This window comes from Siphateles boraxobius, unplaced genomic scaffold (assembly GCF_051911475.1).
Source record: "Siphateles boraxobius isolate OS27281-9 unplaced genomic scaffold, OSU_SipBor_1 41, whole genome shotgun sequence".
In the NCBI taxonomy this organism is placed as follows: Eukaryota; Metazoa; Chordata; class Actinopteri; order Cypriniformes; family Leuciscidae; genus Siphateles; species Siphateles boraxobius.
Genome location: NW_027509042.1, coordinates 20134357 through 20153720, shown reverse-complemented (window position 1 = coordinate 20153720; position 19364 = coordinate 20134357). Strand labels below are relative to the sequence as shown.

At 37.0% G+C, this 19364-nt stretch overlaps 1 protein-coding gene across 16 annotated transcripts in view; it reads left to right on the top strand.

Moving 5' to 3' along the window:
- Positions 1–19364, top strand: part of kif1aa (kinesin family member 1Aa) — a 71877-nt gene that overhangs the window by 41794 nt on the left and 10719 nt on the right. For 5 of the 16 annotated variants that reach the window (XM_077198903.1, XM_077198902.1, XM_077198900.1 and 2 more), the window contains 11 exons: positions 3308–3426; positions 7308–7393; positions 7672–7807; positions 9111–9273; positions 9371–9461; positions 9548–9666; positions 9776–9831; positions 12106–12214; positions 13565–13631; positions 13743–13827; positions 13929–14034. In XM_077198903.1, coding sequence (XP_077055018.1) covers positions 3308–3426; positions 7308–7393; positions 7672–7807; positions 9111–9273; positions 9371–9461; positions 9548–9666; positions 9776–9831; positions 12106–12214; positions 13565–13631; positions 13743–13827; positions 13929–14034 — 1137 coding nt within the window. Of the gene's footprint in view, positions 1–3307; positions 3427–7286; positions 7394–7671; positions 7808–9110; positions 9274–9370; positions 9462–9547; positions 9667–9775; positions 9832–10079; positions 10299–12105; positions 12215–13564; positions 13632–13742; positions 13828–13928; positions 14035–16657; positions 16685–19364 lie in introns of all 16 variants that reach the window. The other 11 variants (XM_077198894.1, XM_077198890.1, XM_077198904.1 and 8 more) reach the window with 6 other exon arrangements.

The following is a 19364-nucleotide window of genomic DNA, read 5'->3' as shown; positions in this document are numbered from 1 at the left end:
AGTCTGTGTACACTCTTTTTAGTGGGCTTTGAAATGAGAAATATAAATGTAGACACAAATAAGACTGTTGTTGACCTACAGTGCTAGTATTTAGCTATGAAATAAATTGACTTGGGGGAATGGTTGAGTTTTATTTTCTATTTTCTATTAAGATCTCTGACTGTTGATTGCTGATATTGGTGTTTGGGTCAATGACGTGATAAATATCAGGGTGGTACAAATGCTCTGATATCCTAGTTAAGGATAAAATATTTGAAAAGAAAATCTAATAGTAATAATGTGCAAAGTTTAGTACAATGTATATATTATTTGTTTAGTACAATAAATAAATTGTTTTTTTAAACAGTGAATCTGTTCAACCTTTTCCAACAAATTAAAGTCATGTGGTACGATACAGAAATAAAACAGGAAATGATATAATAGAAAGGCTCCTGCAGACCCTCATGACTGTGTGTTAAAGTCAAACAGTCTCCTAAAATATAAGATAATTGGACTTATTTATGACGAGGTAAATAATAATTTATAATTCATGATGTTTGTCCAAAAATAATTTTTACCTCAAAAATATATTAGTGAATCGTTTATTACTTTTTATTTGATGATTACACCACATGACATTTTTTTTTAAAAACGTATGAAAACAACATAATTACATTCCTAATAACTGAAAGCATGTTTTTAACCAGATTTTTTTTTTTTTTTTAAATGTTTAAAGATTTTTCCTTTTCCTTATCTTGGCCACTCTTACTTGTCAGTAGCTATGTTTCCATTCAAAGATAAAAAATGTTATGCACAAAATTGGAATATCACATAAAACTTTAGCGAATAAAGACTTTTTTTTGTATCATGTGTTCAAGAGAAAAAAATTGTTAGTTTCTGGGAAAATGACACTACAATTGCTGCAATTTTACAGAAGTTTTAGTCCAGTTTTCCAATCGCATCCTCTGTTGAGGAAAGATCATGAAAGTTTTTTTGTCGCACATCAAGGGATTTATTTGGTAAATGTGTTTCCATAGTATATTCTTCTTATTGGACAAAAAAATTATCCACCCCAGTTGAGTGCATACATTTTTTATGTGCATTTTTAGAATTTATTCGCATCTTGGCTTTTCCATCCAGCATTTGCGATATCCAAAAACTCAGATGGATGGAAACATAGCTAATGACACTTGAGGAGACATGGGATTACAAGGGTCACTTGATCAAGAGAAAAAGCAGGAGACTTAGTCAAGTCTCCACTTGATATCCATCTCACTGCTATATAAGATATTAAATAGATTTCTTCTGATTTGTCAACCCTGTGGGAAGTATTCCTGGACTTTAGTCAGCATGTCTGGACTTTACCCTGTCTTCTCCCATTATCATATTTGACTTTCATCTGATCGCTGCAGACACACACCTTGAGCTTCTGGGTTTGATTTGGACTTAATGATTGTGATAATTGATAATTGAAAATTGGCTGGCTGTCAGCAGCTCCACCCAGCACAGCTTTGGCCCTCGTGTCCCCGTCAAGGTCTGTGTCCCAGCTTTACATGCACCGCATCACTTCTTCAAAGGGCTCCGTCAGCTTTGAAGTGCTATCTCCAAACAGTCATATTAGCTGTTTGTTTTGTGTTCCGCAGAAACAAACAAGACCAGATTTTTTGTAACATGGCATGAATGTCTGATGAATGAGAAAAAAGCTATTAATATAATGACTTACTAATTGGTTCCCGTAATAGAGCAGTTTGGTTACGCAGAGTGTTCACATATCTCAAGATGAAAGAGCTGGTTTCTAGCACAGCTGTCTCTCTTCTGGGCATGTGAGATCATATGCCGTATTTCGACCTTTTTTTGTGAGATTTTTTACATGGAAACCTTTGATGAAACGGCTCACTCTTTTAAGTTGCGCTTGTGCAATGCACTGCACATCTGTTACAGTATGGCCGCTTTTTTTGTTGTCTTTATCTTTATTTATTTTTTGGTATTTGCTAATGGTATTGTCTGTTCACGCTCGCAGTGTCCAGTACTGTCACATTTTATGTCGCCGCTTCCACCTTTTTTTGTCATGCTTTTTTTGTAACTCACCAAAACCCCTTTTTTTTGTTCAGCACTACCTTTATCTTTCAGTGTCTACCCATGGAAGATGGGTGATGTAGTCCTTGATATCAGATGGATGGAAAACTGTTAATTATTATGACAATCAACTACTGTATATGGAATGTCAATCTCAAGGCTTTGGAACATATAAACAGTCGTATTTCTTGTTCTGATCATGGATATATTGCTTATCCAAATACCCCACAATCATTTGCACAAAAATATATTGAGTCACTCCATGTAATATATTTACTCATGCATAGACTATATAAAAGGACAGTTTGTGTTTAAGTAAAAATGTTTTACATTTTTAATTACAACTATTATGATAATGATAATAATATCAGTATAACAGCAATTATACTGCAATAATGCATTTTCGGAATGTTTTGTTCCAAAACATCTTGTGTGATTCTCATATGTACAGTACTTGTTTGATTAGTGACCTACAGTAGAAATAGTGTGGAATCTTAAGTATTTATTTTTCATTTCTATTTCTATCATCACTACCATTCAAATGTTTGGGGTTGGTAAGATAGTTTAATGTTTTTGAAAGAATTCTCTTATGCTCACCAAGGCTGCATTTATTTGATCATAATTTTCAGCAACATTACTCAAGTCTTCATGATCCTTCAGAAATTATCTAAAATGCTGATTTGCTGCTCAAGAAATATTTCTTATAATCAATGTTGAAAACCGTTCTGCTTCTTAATGCTTTTGTGGATATCAAATTTTATATTTGATAAATAGAAAATTTAAAGAAACAGCCTTTATTTGAAATATACATCTGTTGTAACATTCGCTTTGCAATTTTAAAGCTTTCCTGCTGAATAAAAGTAGTATTATTAATAAAAGTATTACTATTTTTTAAATCTCTCTGACTACAAACTTTTTGAACGGTAGAGTGTGTTACATTTTTCAATTTTATTTATAGTTTTAAATGAAAAAATAATCCCCATATTTGGGATATCAGATTTTTTTAGGGTTTTATCTTCACTTCAGTCCCATGCTCCTTAAACTCGCCCGAAATTTACACATATATATAAACAGATAAAAATACTCTACACCTTCCTGTTTTATATCATGTATCCTGTAAGGAATAATCCTGTCCAGGGCCACAGCAGTGCCTGCTTTTGTGTATATGTTGATCAATGTTTTGTTTGTCCTGTTTGCTGTACAGTTGATACCTTGGAGATTTTCTTATTTTCTCCTTCCCTCTCTCCTTTAGGGCTTTTGTGTATTTGAGTAATCTGCTCTATCCTGTGCCCCTGGTTCATCGGGTTGCCATTGTCAATGAGAAGGGAGAGGTCAAAGGTTTCCTCAGAGTAGCTGTACAAGCAATATCAGGTAAGATTAGGACTGTAAGTGTCTTGCAGAACCTACTGGTGAGTAGAGTGGCACATATTTCCATATATAATTTCTTTGTCTAGATAAAGATATTTATGGATGGTAATAATATGGATTCACCGATAAAGATATTTATGGATGGTAATAATATGGATTCACCGATATTAAATTCTGTCTCATACCGAGACGACATATACTATTTAAGATGTAAGATAGTAATTAAGTATTTAAGACATATATTATATTATTTAAGACATATATAAGTATTTCAAATAAGACATATATTATATGTATATTATCGGGTTATAGTTGATAACAAATAAATAGCCGATATTAAGATTCTACATTGTTATATATATATATATATATATATATATATATATATATATATATATATATATATATATATATATATATAATTATGACCAGGTGCTGGTCATATAATTAGAATATCATCAAAAAGTTGGTTTATTTCAGTAATTCCATTCAAAAAGTGAAATTTGATATTCATTCATTACACACAGACTGATAGATTTCAAATGTTTATTTCATTTAATTGTGATGATTAAAACTGGCAACTAATGAAAATCCCAAATTCAGTATCTCCAAAAATTTGAATATTACTTAAGACCAATACAAAAAAAGGATTTTTAGAAAATGTTGGCCAACTGAAAAGTATGAACATGAAAAGTATGAGCATGTACATCACTCAATACTTAGTTTGGGCTCCTTTTGCCTGAATTATTGCAGCAATGCGGCGTGGCATGGAGTCGATCAGTCCGAACTGGCACTGCTCAGGTGTTATGAGAGTCCAGGTTGCTCTGATAGTGGCCTTCAGCTCTTCTGCATTGTTGGGTCTGGCGTATCGCATCTTCCTCTTCACAACACCCCATAGATTTTCTATAGGGTTAAGGTCTGGCGAGTTTGCTGGCCAATTAAGAACAGGGATACCATGGTCCTTAAACTGGACCTTAAAATGGTCCTTACTGGTAGCTTTGGCACTGTGTGCAGGTGCCATGTCCTGTTGGAAAAATAAATATGCATCTCCATAAAGTTGGTCAGCAGCAGGAAGCATGAAGTGCTCTAAAACTTCCTGGTAGATGGCTGCGTTGACCTTGGACCTCAGAGAACACAGTGGACCAACACCAGCATGACATGGCACCCTAAACCATCACTGACTGTGGAAACTTTACACTGGAGTTCAAGCGACGTGGATTCTGTGCCTCTCCTCTTTTCCTCCAGACTCTGGGACCTTGATGATGAAAATTTACTTTCATCAGAGAACATAACTTCGGACCACTCAGCAGCAGTCCAGTCCTTTTTGTCTTTAGCCCAGGCGAGACGCTTCTGATGCTGTGTCTTGTTCAAGACTGGCTTGACACAAGGAATGCGACAGCTGAAACCCATTTCTTGCACTGACTCCAGCTGCTGTCCACTCTTTGTAAATTTCCCTCACATTTTTGAATGGGTTTTGTTTCACAATCCTCTCCAGGGTGCGTCTATCCCTATTGCTTGTACACTTTTTCTACCACATCTTTTCCTTCCCTTCGCCTCTCTATTAATGTGCTTGGACACAGAGCTCTGTGAACAGCCAGCCTCTTTAGCAATGACCTTTTGTGTATTGCCCTCCTTGTGCAAGATGTCAATGGTCGTCTTTTGGACAGCTGTCAAGTCAGCAGTCTTCCCCATGATTGTGTAGCCTACAGAACTAGACTGAGAGACCATTTAAAGGCCTTTGCAGGTGTTTTGAGTTAATTAGCTAATTAGAGTGTGGCACCAGGTGTCTCCAATATTGAACCTTTTCACAATATTCAAATTTTCTGAGATACTGATTTTGGGGTTTTCATTAGTTGTCAGTTATAATCATCAAAATTAAAAGGAATGAACACTTGAAATATATCAGTCTCTGTGTAATGAATGAATATAATATCCAAATTTCACTTTTTGAATGGAATTACTGAAATAAATCAACTTTTTGATGATATTCTAATTATATGACCAGCACCTGTATATATTATGCATCACAACATACAAAATGAAAATAGCTGTACTTTATGAGATTTGTTAAAGATTAAATTTAAATTAATAGTTGTAGCAATGTTCAGGGAAGAAGGAGGCGGGAACCGGCGAACATTCAAATAAACTTTATTAAAATAAAACAAACCAAACTAAAATACCGCCAGCAGCCCCTCGCGGACGACTGCTGGCTTACCTAAAATAAACATAACGGCCAGCAGCCCCTCGCGGACGACTGCTGGCTAAAATAAAACACAAAAACAAAAAACAAAACTCAACTAAAATACAGGCCTGTTCCTCTCTCGATCATCAACGTCGTCGCTCCTCCTTTATGCTTCCGCTCCTCCGTGAGAGATGCGAGACCGATGTGCTTCACAGGTGTTGCTCATTAGCGATCGCACCACCGGCCTAGCGCCGTTCTCTCACGTTCCTCGGCCGTCCTGTTCGCCACATACCCCCATCGCCCCTCACAGGCCGGGGGGTACCCACGAGCCTGTGCCTACTCCTCCCTGGCGGCGGCGATCCCTGGGGGGTAAGGACCGACAAGCCGAGGGAAACGGAGACGGAAGCATGAGGAGCGACAGATCGAGAGAGGGGAGAGAGAAAAAAAAAAATAATTTGGTCCCGTTCCCACAACGCGCTGCCATCTGGACCTCCACCAGCTGGGCGATCTTCTCCGCGGTGCCTGGCAGTGACGCTGGGTAGCCCCCTCGGTGGACGGCTCGACGCTCCTCCGCCGCCCGGTGGACGGCGACGGCTCCTCGGGTGCCTTGGGCAGACGGTAGGAGTCCCCCGCTCCCTGCTCCTCCCCTTCATTGGTGGACGGCAAAAGGCTCCGGCCCACGGCGAGCGGCGGCGACTCCTCCTCTCCCTCCCGGATGGCAGCCGCCCCTCCAATACCCAGGCGGCCGGCAGCGAGCTCGACCGTCCCACCGGCAACTCACTCCAGCGCACCGCCTCGAGCGTCCATGGCCGCGAGTCCCCCGCTCCCTGCTCCTCCCCTTCATTGGTGGACGGCAAAAGGCTCCGGCCCACGGCGAGCGGCGGCGACTCGCGCACCATGCTCGATGGCACTGCGACTGCTGGCTACCGAAAATAAACATAAAGAACTGCGAGCAGCCCCTCGCGGACGACTGCTGGCTAAAATAAAACACAGGGCTCTTCCTCTCTCTTCCCGGGTTTCGGCACCAGTGTAGCAATGTTCAGGGAAGAAGAAGGTGGGAACCGGCAAACTTTCAAATAAACTTTATTAAAATAAAACAAACCAAACTAAAATACCGCCAGCAGCCCCTCGCGGACGACTGCTAGCTTACCTAAAATAAACATAACGGCCAGCAGCCCCTCGCGGACGACTGCTGGCTAAAATAAAACACAAATACAAAAAACAAAACTCAACTAAAATACAGGCCTGTTCCTCTCTCGATCATCAACGTCGTCGCTCCTCCTTTATGCTTCCGCTCATCCGTGAGAGATGCGAGACCGGTGTGCTTCACAGGTATTGCTCATTAGCAATCGCACCACCGGCCTCGCGCCGTTCTCTCACGTTCCTCGGCCGTCCTGTTCGCCACAATAGTGTTTTTAAATATTAAGTTATAGTGAGTTAGATGATGGCAAAGGTAAACTAAACGTTAAAATATAGAAAAGGAGCATGCACAATTTAATACACAATAAATTAAAAAGTTTTCTAATATTGCTAGATGACTGATACATACCGATACGTATTGTGAATCCTTAGTTTAAGGAAACAGTAAAAGGTTTTGGGGGTTAGAGGGTGTATTTAGACCTGAGGGATTGTATATATAAAGGGCAAGCTGTGTGTGACTTCTTGAGGAAGTGATGTGAAGGTGTTCTGGTTTTTCCTCCAGCTGATGAAGAGGCACCAGACTATGGCTCTGGTGTCCGACAGTCAGGCACTGCCAAGATTTCTTTTGAGGACCAACAGTTTGAGAAGGTATTGACATTAAAACATTTGTAATGGCTGGAAATACTCCTTGTGAGTGGGTGCTTAATAATTTTATTTAATATATTTTTTTAAAATTTACATTTTACAAACTTACATTTATACAAAAAGCTGGAAGATTTATAGTAATACCCTGGAAAATCACAGTAATTAATTGCTCAAAAGCGTGAGAACCATGACATATACTTGGTGACCTGCTTTGCTAATCTGGTCAACATTGATATTCATATGGCAACTTACTTGAAGTGTTTCTCTTTCCTGTTGAGCAGTTCCAGTCAGAGTCCTGTACTTCTGGTCTTTCCTGTGCTGGCGTTTCTCAGGAAGAGCTACGAATTGTGGAGGGTGAGGGCCAGAATGCAGAGATGGGACTCTCAGCAGACGAAGTCAACAATAATACCTGTGCAGGTAAGAAATATAGAACATACAGGGCATCTTCAAAGAAAATTTTGATCACATCATACTCAAAATATACTATTAAATGTATAGAAAAAAATGTACTCTATGTTTCAAAGGTTTGGGATTGGTTCGATGTTTTTAATGTATTTGAGTTTTTAATGCTCCCCAAGGCTGCATTTATTTGGTCAAAAATACAGTTAAAGGTGCAATGTGTAATATTTCTGAGGATCTATTGACAGAAATGCAATATAAGAGCCATAACTATGTTTTCAGTGGTGTATAAAGACCTTGCATAATGAACCGTTATGTTCTTATTACTTTAGAATGAGACATTTATATCTCCATAACCGCGGGCACCCCCTTCTATGGAGGTTGACATATTGTGTCGTCTTGTTTCTACCGTAGCTGACAGCGAACACACAGCGCTACAGAATGCGTTTCGTCACTACCTTGAAAAAGAAGTTTTCAGTCGTGTATAAAGACCTTACTTAATGAACCGTTATATTTGTATTACCTTAGAATGAGCAGTTTCTATCTTCATACACCGCGGGTCCTCTTACATTGAAATGCGCCGACATGTTTCTACAGTATCCCTAAACGGACAAACGCGTTTCGTTACTATGTTGCTCTTCGTGCAAGGAAGCAAGCTTAGTTCAGCGAATTAAACACTGACACAATGATGAACAAGTAACAATAATATTCGCAATAACATGTAGTTTTACTGAATAATTAAGTAAACATAATTTCTTAATTTATCTTTGTATAAAAACCTCATTGCTGAACTGGCTTCTCTGCTGTCTCAGACGTTTACATATTTTCCTGTCGGCCACCGTAACTTTTGTTGTTTGCGATTCGTAACCTCACCACTAGAAGCTGCTAAAAATCACACACTGCACCTTTAAAGCAGTAATTGTAAAATAGTATTACAATTTAAAAGAACTGTTTTCTTTTTTAATATATTTAATATGCTCAAGAAATATTTCTTATCACAGGTGAAAACATTTGTGCTGCTTAGTATTTTTGTGGAAACCATTATTTGAAAGAACAGCATTTGTTTTAAACAGATCTTTTGTAACATTATTAATGTCTTTACTGCCACATTTGATAAATTCAATGCATACTTGCTGAATAAAAGTATTAATTAGGGATGGGAAAAAAGAAAGAAGCTGACCCCAAATGTTTGAATGGTAATACTTGTAAGTGGAAACATGACCTATGAGTTTGTGTGTCTGAAAGTCTGAATCTTTATGTCAGCTTCCCATATAGTTTTCATATTATTTTAAATTGACATTTTCTTTCATGTGCTCTTCAGTTAACCCAGAAGAGTTGGACAGCCCTGTAAAAACAGGTTTTGATGGCATACTGGACGGTGCTCTGGATCACTTGAGGATTGGAGAAGTCTTCACATTCAGAGTTACTGTGCTGCAGGCATCAAGCATATCCGCAGAGTACGCAGACATATTCTGCCAGTTCAAGTGAGTGCCTCTGTCCTGTTCTGAAGTCTGTTTCCACTAGTGGACATTTGTCATTGGTTTAAATCTAATGTACTTTCATTAAACTCCTCGTTTGTAGTTTTATTCACAGGCACGATGAAGCGTTTTCCACAGAGCCGTTGAAGAACACTGGACGTGGTCCACCACTTGGCTTCTATCATGTGCAGAATGTAAGCTTTGCTCTATAACTCAGAGCACCACGTCACACTGTTTTTATTAAGATGAGGGTAAAACACTCATTTCTTCGATTTTCCAGATTGCCGTGGAAGTGACTAAGTCCTTTATAGAGTACATAAAGACTCAGCCGATTGTGTTTGAAGTCTTTGGACATTACCAGAAGCAGCCTTTCCCTGCGCTCTGCAAGGATCTCATTAGGTAGATCCTGGCAATATTTATTATTTCCAAATCAGATTAATACATGCTACAAATGTCCGAATTCATCCATCAAAGTTATACTGAAATGACAGCCAGATCTCTTTTTCAGTCCGTTGCGCCCATGTAGACGGCAGTTCCCGAGAGTCATGCCTCTTTCCAAACCAGGTGAGAGCAATGACTATTTTTTATGACCATTAACATTGTAGCCCCCCCCTTCACCCCATAGGCCACTGCATGTTTTGTAAAAAATAAAGCAGTTGCGATTGGTTAATGTTTCCTGCCAAATCACGTTGAGGCTGAAGCTGTTTAGAACATATTCTCCGTCTTTAGCGTTGCCTGTTTTATGTTGCTTTTTTATGTTTTGGGTCCATGTGCCCATGTCACAGTCTTTATGTTGTTGGTGGTGGGTGTAGCCGCAGATAACGACACCCCTCCTGATCGAGAGAAGAACATGGACCTGATTCGCTTCCTGTTGCCAGAGGTCTTCAATGGGGCTCTGGTGGACTCGTTGTCAAGCCACGCCCTCAATGCAGCAGGCGTGGCTGTTTCCTACCTCCTTGAGGGGGAGGAGCAAGCCAGACTGCCGGCTCCGCCCTTGTCTATCTGTTCAGTAATAAAAGCGCAGAAGCCGGGTCTGTAATGGTTCTGAGTGCTTAAGGCCAAAGAATGTCCCTGAAACTGAACATCTACTCAGTCTAATGCGCTGATTATATACTATAATATAGTGTTGTCAAAAGTACCGACTTCGGTACCAAGTCGATACTGAAAATTTAAGCGCTGTTGAGCTGAATCGTAAACACTTCAGAATGGCCATTGTACTCACGTGCTCATCAAATATGTCTGTGATTGACTACAATGATCAGCGCTTCAAAAGCATGTTGTAAATATACATCAATGAGACTCTTCAGCGAGCGCTTACACAGATACACACGGGAGCGTTTGAAAGCAGGCGTCAATCAAATTTCAGTACCGACTTGGTACCCAAGTTATTTTGGATGCGATTAATCGTGATTAATCATTGCTCCGCACTAAATATAATATAATTATTGTTATTTCCTAAACATGCTATACTTAAAAATGTGTGATATTTAGGCAGTGTCCACTCATTTCCACCAATCATACGGGAGTCACACAAAATCCCTGCATTGACAGACTGAAGGACGTTTTGTTCCAGGGACTGTGTTTCGGCCTGTTAATACTGTGTGTGGGTGTATGTCTTTTTCTCTCCCTCAGCCTCTCCGTACAAACCTTATCAAGCAGATGGACAATTCTGGTCTTTCTCTATGACATCATTCACCAGAAATAAATTGATGAATAGTACCGGAATAAGACTGTGTAACTGCATGAGTAAAACTGGTTGTTCTGTCACTTGAAACTGAGCTTGATGATGCAGTGGTTTCTAAACATTTGCAGGATATTCATTTTGGGTCATTATTATTATTATTAGGTATTTAGTTGTTATTTTTCTTGTCCATTTATGTCATATTCATTGGTTTGTCTACAGAAAGAGAAAAATGTAAACAGAAAAAAAGTATATGACAGTTAAATATAAGTTTAAGGAATAGTTCACGTTCTAATTAAAATCCTGTCATTCAGTCGTATTTCATTATAAACCTAGCTTTTTTCTGTTGAACACAAAAGGTGAATTTTTGAGCAAATGTTTTTTATATATAATGTAAGAAAATGAGTAAACGCATAACAACTACAAAAAGCAGCATAATTGTCTTCTGAAGCCACATGATATATTCTCCAATTAAGCACATGAGAGAAGTAGAGAAGTCTGCTTCCTTTCAGTGTATTTCATATCTTTTCAAAAAATCAGTTGATCTAGTTCACAAAATCTGAATTAATCAAACAGATCCAATTCTCTAGTTCCACTCACTGACTCAATATGCTGCTATCGTATGATTTCAGAAGACTTGTGTGAATCACTTTTATGAGACCTTTATGATGCTTTTTTTGTTGCTGTCATTTTGGTGCTTGATCCCAGTACTCATTAACTTTCATTACATTGAAAAAAGTGGACAGAATAAAGAAAAAATCTCCTTTTGTGTTCCACAGAAGGAAAAAAGGTCATACAGGGTTGGAACGATGTGAGGGTGAAAAAATAATGAGAGAATTTTCATTTTGAGGTGAACTATTCCTTTATTAATTCTGCTTGGCATGTGCAGATGTTCAGGGATCACTGTTATTCACTTGACTTTATTCATCTTAACAGCAGTGTGCCTTTACATCGGACCCCTGATCTCCCGCTCCTGGTCCTCTCTAACTATATTCTCTATTCCTCCTTTTATACTGTGATCCATATCTTCCTCTCTCCTGTGAAACTCTAGTATCCCTCTCATCTGCAATTGAATTATTATATCCTTTGGTCTATGATATAACTCAATATTGGTTTGACTCTCTTTGTTGTTCTTTCTTTCTCTATTTTCTGCATAGTACCTGCCACCAAACTGACAGCTCTCACACGACCCACAGCAGGACCGTGCCACTGTAAATACGACCTGATGGTCCTCTTTGAAATCTGTGAACTAGAGGCCAATGGAGAGTAAGTGTCTTGTCTAAACATTGACCTATTCCCTTTAAATTGGCCTTTAACTGATTCAGTCTGAGCAGAATAGATTGTTAAAATCGATTATTGTCTTCAATGTGGCCTATAAAATGAATGATATCCAGTGTATATGTATAAAATGTTTTAATTGATTTTTAGATCATGATATAAAGGAAATCATACCTGTTCTCATTCATATAATTGCTCTCAGTACCAACAGGAATCATTTTAGACACTTTACAACTCTTACCAAAGGGCATTTTACACACTTTACATATACTGTATGTACAGTTTGGGGTCAGTATATATATATATATATTTTTTTTTTTTTTTTTTTAAAGAAATTAATACTTTTATTCAGCAAGGATGCATTAATTTATTGCTGTCAAATCGATTAATTGCTATTAATCGGATATAACATAAAAGTTTGTGTTTACATGATATGTGTGTGTACATATTATATTACAGATATGTCTGTGTGTGTTTGTGTATGTATATTCTGTATATACACACATATATTTATACATTTATATTAGTGATGTCAAAATTATCGTGTTAACGCGTGCGATTATGTTTTTCAGTTTAACGCGTTAAAAAAATATTTAACACAATGAACGCAGCATTAGTTTTTTCTGTCATCCTTTGACTATCTTACAATATATGATCACGCTCTTATTCATGCAAATGCTTTTAAACCATTAAAGTGCGACAAGACAAAAGAGAAAGTGCTGTCTGTGAATGTCCTGTCTCTGTGACACACACACACACAATTCGTATGCACAGATAGACGCATGCCAGTATCGTGCGCACACACAGCGCACCAGAATCGAGTTCTCTTTTGCGCTTGAACAAACGTGTGTGCTGTATTATGTTGTACAATGTCATGTGTGCACTGTGGTCTTAAACTGAAATTAGTTTTACTGTACATAAAATGTGCACCAGGACCTGTTAGAGAAACATTTTTGATGTACTCACACGTGACAAAATGACAATAAAATGACTTTTCTTCATCAAAATCTAATCTAATAAATTTGTTTAATGGTAAATTATATAACAACAATGATGTCTAAGATCAATTATTTATCAATATTAAAACAAACTGGACATGCTTAAAAAACATAATATATAATTCATATCAAATAATTATTATATAATAAATATTTGAAGACATATTTTCTACAGTATATATATATTATATAGATTAAAATATATTACATATTATTAAGTAAATAATCATTTCTAAATAATAAATATATTGGCTTTGTACAGTAAATCCTACACTGTGCTTCTACATCCAGGAAAGCTTGACTGCTGGTTATTGTATTTGACATGTATCTGTCCCTTCAGCTATATCCCAGCCGTAGTGGACCACCGGGTAGGCATGCCCTGCCATGGCACATTCATGTTACATCAGGTACTGGAAAATCTTCTTTTTTAAAATTGTGTAACACAGAAACCATAGTCCATTCTATGTTTAACATTAAAGTACATTATGACATACAACAACACAACATTTACATAACAGGGCATCCAAAGGAGAGTTACAGTCACCATAGTACATGAGTCAGGAAGAGATATCGAGTGGAAGGAAGTGCGAGAGCTGGTTGTAGGTGAGTTTGGCCTCAAATTCGAACTTATGCTCAATGGATATGAGTAAATAAGAGCGATACTGTGATATTCAGCAAAAGGGATGTATTTTTGCGTTTGACAGGGCGCATCCGGAACACACCTGAAGCAGATGAGACGATCATCGACCCCAATATTCTCTCTCTCAACATACTGTCTGCAGGATACATTCGACCCACACAAGATGACAGGTACCTTCCCATCCATAATAAATATGTCAAGAACACCAGTTTAGAAGTTTACAGATTAAATGGACATTCTCATGTTTTTCATGTCTTTAACACTAAACATAAGACATCTTGAAAAGTATGCTTGTCATTTTATAAATAATAACACTTCCACAAGAGGTTACAGTAAATGGGAGGTTTATTCTTCTGTCATGAAGCCTTTTTTCTGCTTGAACACTCAGTAGCAGAGTTTGTCCACGTTGGCTGTTTCCCACTCAACTCTTTTTAAAACCAGGTCTCCATTTTAGTGATTGCTGCACTTAATACGACTCTCTACTCAGCCTTGGCATATGATCTGAGAGCTGAAGCCAAACCTGTGAGACAAACAGTTCTCTGCACAACTTTAAAGCAATGAGTTTTTGCCAAAGAGAAATGAGTCAGTGAACCAAACCTTCCAAACAGCTCTTAAAGGCTTGACACAAGGGAGTGCTTCAGAATCAAACGGCAACCCAACAGTGCCAGCCTTAGATAAAGACCAGATATATTTACACTTTATGTTCCTTTGCACAAACATACCATAACTCGCTGCACGGTTGTGGGCACTGCCAACTGACACATCCTAGAACTGCCATATTGAGGATTTAGTATTATCGACAGGGTGCAAAGTGTGCTTGGCTTGGGGAAGTCTGATCCTCCAATTAAGGTTTGAACCTTAAAAAGTACACTACAGTTCAATAGTTTGGGGTCAGTAGGATTTTTAAAAATGTTTTTTAAAGAAGTCTCTTAAACTTACCGAGGCTGCATTTATTTATTCAAAATACATTAATATTGTACTACAAATATTACAATTGTACAACAAATATTATTACAATTAAAACCGTTTTCTATTTTAATACATTTTAAAATGTAATTTATTTCTGTGATGGCAAAGCAAAATTTTCAGAAGCTGTTACTCTAGTATTCAATGTCACATGATCTTTCAGAAATCATAATAATATGCTGATTTGGTGAAAACAGTTGTGTTGCTTGATATTTGTTTTTCAGGATTCTTTGATAAATAGAAAGTTCAAAAGAACAACATTTGTTTGAATTCCTTTTGTAACATTATAAATGTCTTCATTGTTACGATCAATTTAATGCAAATTATTTATTTAAAAAAAAAATCTTACTGGCAACTGACCCCAAACTTTTTGAACAATAGTGAAAGTTGTAAATTGTTTTAATTTTACATATTACATACGGAATGTAATTAACACAGTTTTTTTTTTTACTCTAAAGGTTAAAATTGTGTCCAAAACTATTTTCAAAAACTACAGGAAATATTTGAAGATATTTCTTCCTGACAAAACTGCTTCTTTTCACGCTTTTTTCATTAACAGTCAATATAATTAATCAACAAACAACAAATCATTTTGTGATTTAAATGAAAACAATCGTTTTTTAAGGAAAAATTGGTTTTAGAGGAATTGTTTTTCATTCAAGTCATTCTGAGACCCCTTGGAAGTTAGTCATTTTTATTTATTTATTTATTATGTATTTGTTTATACAGGTGGAATAAACTTAGATAAATGCTTAAAATATATTAACACAACCTCTCAACACACCTCTTTTTTGTTGGATTGTGTTTAATTATTGCAGAGACCTTTCTGCATGACATAACAACAGCGAGTCAGGATGCGCATCGCTTGACTGACAGACTAATTCCTGCAACTGCTCTTTTTCTGTTTAATAAAACTCATAACTAATAATTCCCCTCCCACTGCACACGAGACAAAATGTGGTTTTAGTAGCCACTATAAAGGAGGTCACAATTCAATCTGAAGATATGAATTCACTATTTTCTGGCATGCAGGGAATTGAAAAAGGGTTCTCTAGTTCACCTCCTTGCTGGTTGTGCAAGTCTTCCCATCTGATGCTGGTCTGCATTTGTGTCCATTCTCATCTGTTCATTCCATTCGCTCTGTCCACACTCCATTGCTCAGATTCAGCTACTGTACCCTCTCATGAACCACACAGTGGATTGAGCTCTTGGCATCTCTGCTGGTCACCATCACGTCGTTGTGATCTGCATGTGAAGAACGTTAAAAACACTTGAAGCTTATTCATGAAACTTTACTAATAGAATCCATCATTAACATTCTCTCATCATGATAGTTATTGGAAACAAAATGCTACGTTTCTCATGTCACGTTACAGGCTAGCTGCCAAACAAAGCATTTTTTCATCTGCAATGCATTACTATGACATCACCTTAAATGGGCATCATATATCAGCATCCAGACTTTGCAAACATGAAATGCTTAAAGCCAAGTCATAATCATTTAGATATCTTATATTATCAGATTTATCCACCGATGCAAAACTGCATGAAAGAGAGATAATTACAAACCTCTCGTTTCAAGCAGCTGTGACCTCCTCTTCTGCCATGTAACAACAAGTCCTAACTAGATAATCCACACTAGATCTACCCATAAAACCATGTATCGGAGCTGGATTCATTCACCAAGGACAAAGATGTGACAGGAGAGTTGTGCGGAGGTCTCACCAGAAACAAGCTGTTGGGCCTCCACACAAGCTCCTCTCCACAACCTTCTGATTCTGACATTTCTCTAGTCCACTAACAGAATGTTGTTTTGTGTTTTTCCAGACAGTTTCTTGATTCGGACATGCCTAGGTATATTACTTTTAAATCCCTCTCCTCCCATTTTATCAGACACACACATGTGTCTGATAAAGACACACACACCAGAATGTTTATTTGTCATCTTTTTATTTCTCTGGCCATCTGTCTAATCAACCTCCATCGTTCCTTGCGTAATTTTTTTGGCTCTGAAATGTTCTTTCTGCAATCATGTTGGTTTGTTTATTTTATTTCTCCTTTCCTCCTACTATTTCGGAAAATGTGAGATAATTTCACTCTGTCTCCCATGGAAATGCTTTTGTGTGTGAAGCTTCTGTTGTGTATTGTATGTTTTTGATATTTTTGGCACCAGGTGACTGGATTGCATGGCTTGGCTTTTGTATGGGCTGCATTTTTGGCTGAATCATTTACAGGAGGTGTGGTAGAGATCATAGTCACGTTCCCAGTTAATAGGGAACATTCTCAGAACTTTACGTTATCGCTCTAAAAGTTATGAAAAGAATCTGATCTTTAATAATGCTCTCAAAATGGTAGCACAAAAACATTATTTATACATTGTTTACGGAACGTTTTTTTAATGTAACAGAGGACATTTAAAGCCAATGTCCCCATAGTGTTTGCAAAACGACAAAATAAAGTTCACATAACCAAGAAAAACATTTTGAAAGTTTGATTATGGACATTTCAGAGAACATTATAACGTTTTAATAACTAAACGGAACGTCCGCAAAACTTTGTAACGGTGAGTTACTAAACTTTTAAATGTTCACATGTTCACAAAAAAAAAAAAATTTTTCTTCGATCACGGAAAACACAGAAAACCACAACAGGAGTCTTGCTGAATTCATTAAGTCCATTCATATAATTTTTCACCAACAAAAAGAATATTTAAATCACTCAGTGTCCAGCAGATAGATCTTAGAACATTTTTGTCAGCTGAATCCTTTTTATGACAACTTCATAAATAAAATGCGTAATCTACATCAGCCACTTCTTCATCAGTCACACATTCCTCCAGTTTAAACTAAAAGCGTTTTTATAATATTTTAATAATGAGTCACTCTTACCACACACGCTCCATCAGTCCCACATAAAATGTATTGCTTTTGGTCAAAAAATTCTCAACAAATTAGCTGACATCTCTTAATTGAAAATGTATGGTTTCATTTAAACAGTTCTGCAACTAGATCAAGTTCCATCACAAATGTCAAAGCAACACCATAAAACACAATTTCGCCTGTGTGGTGCGATAACTGTTGGCCAGACCACACACCATGAGGTCTGTGTTGTTTATGGGTGGGAGGGCTTGCTCTGCTAACCTCAGTATTAATCATGAATCTCTGAACAAAATTAGTGTTATGTTAGTCCACTGAGATTTATGATCTCATACGAAAAAAAATGCACTTAGTCAAGTTTATTGACAGGTTGTCTTCCCTTGCATTCTCTGCTCACATTAGCCATTCTTTTTACCACTAGGAGGTAGTGTTGATCAAATTTCTTTAAAGGTATATCATGCTGTTTATTATATGTTTATTATAAGAGCTGCGTGCAGATTTCTAATGATTAAATCAGGACAACTATAATCATAGGAATTAGCTGCTTGTTTGTAAATATAAGGGTGGTGTCGCCACAGAGCGGTATGAGAGCATTGTTTTTATCCAAATCTGGTTTTCTTGTTGCAGTGCCAGAACTGTTCCATTTGCCAGGGCTATTACAGATCACACTGAGAATTGTATTTATCATACACATAATTTAACACCCTCTTTTGCTGTAAAATTACATATAATGCGGTATAGTATTAAACTTGTAACCTGTAATTCACTATATATGGTTGTAAGATAATGTACAGTTAATTAATAAGTGCATTTACATCTGCAAGATGTATGTTTTAGAGCGTTTGCTCATCTCCAATATGTCTCTAAGTGTGTCAGATGTTGAATAGACATTTAGAAGATGTTTATGATTTAGAATGCACGTAAACTGCTTTTTATAAGATGTTTTCCAGATTAAGCGCTCTTAAGCAGACATCATTTTAGAGACGTACCTGTGCTATCTGGGAATTTTTTTTTTTAAATCAGTGTATGTGCTTCTTTAAACTTGCAATCCATAGTTCAATTGTAAAATAAAAGTGCTTGAAAATAAATTAGATAATTTGTGGGCAGAAAGAAATTTAGGAATTGAAAGCAAATCCCAGCTAACAGGAAACGTTCTCAGAACCTTTGCAAATTTTCTGGCAAGGTTTTCTCAAACTTACGAACAAATGTTTTCCAGTAAGGTTAATAGAATGTTCATTAGTTATCTGGTTGAAAAAGTTGCTGCCTGAAATTTTTAAGTACAATCAACTTAGTTGTTTAAGTCATTTCAACTTTGACTTTAACAAATAAGTTGAACCTTGTATAACTCTTAAAAAAGTTAACAAATGCTCAACTTATTTTGATGATTTTTTTAGTGTACATTATTAATGTAGTGTTTTTTTTTTTCTTAAACATTAATTGGACACTTGTCAAGTGTTTTTATGTACGTCAATAATTACTAGGCCTACTAGTTTCAAAATGTTCAAAACATTCAAACACTAACATTCCCATAATGTTTGTAAAATTATAAAATGGAACGCCCCCCTATGTGGAATGTTTTTAAACCTTTTTTTTTTAACTGGACGTTTTGAATGTTCCGAGAACTCTCAGAAATAACGTTTCTTCAATGGGAAAGTTAT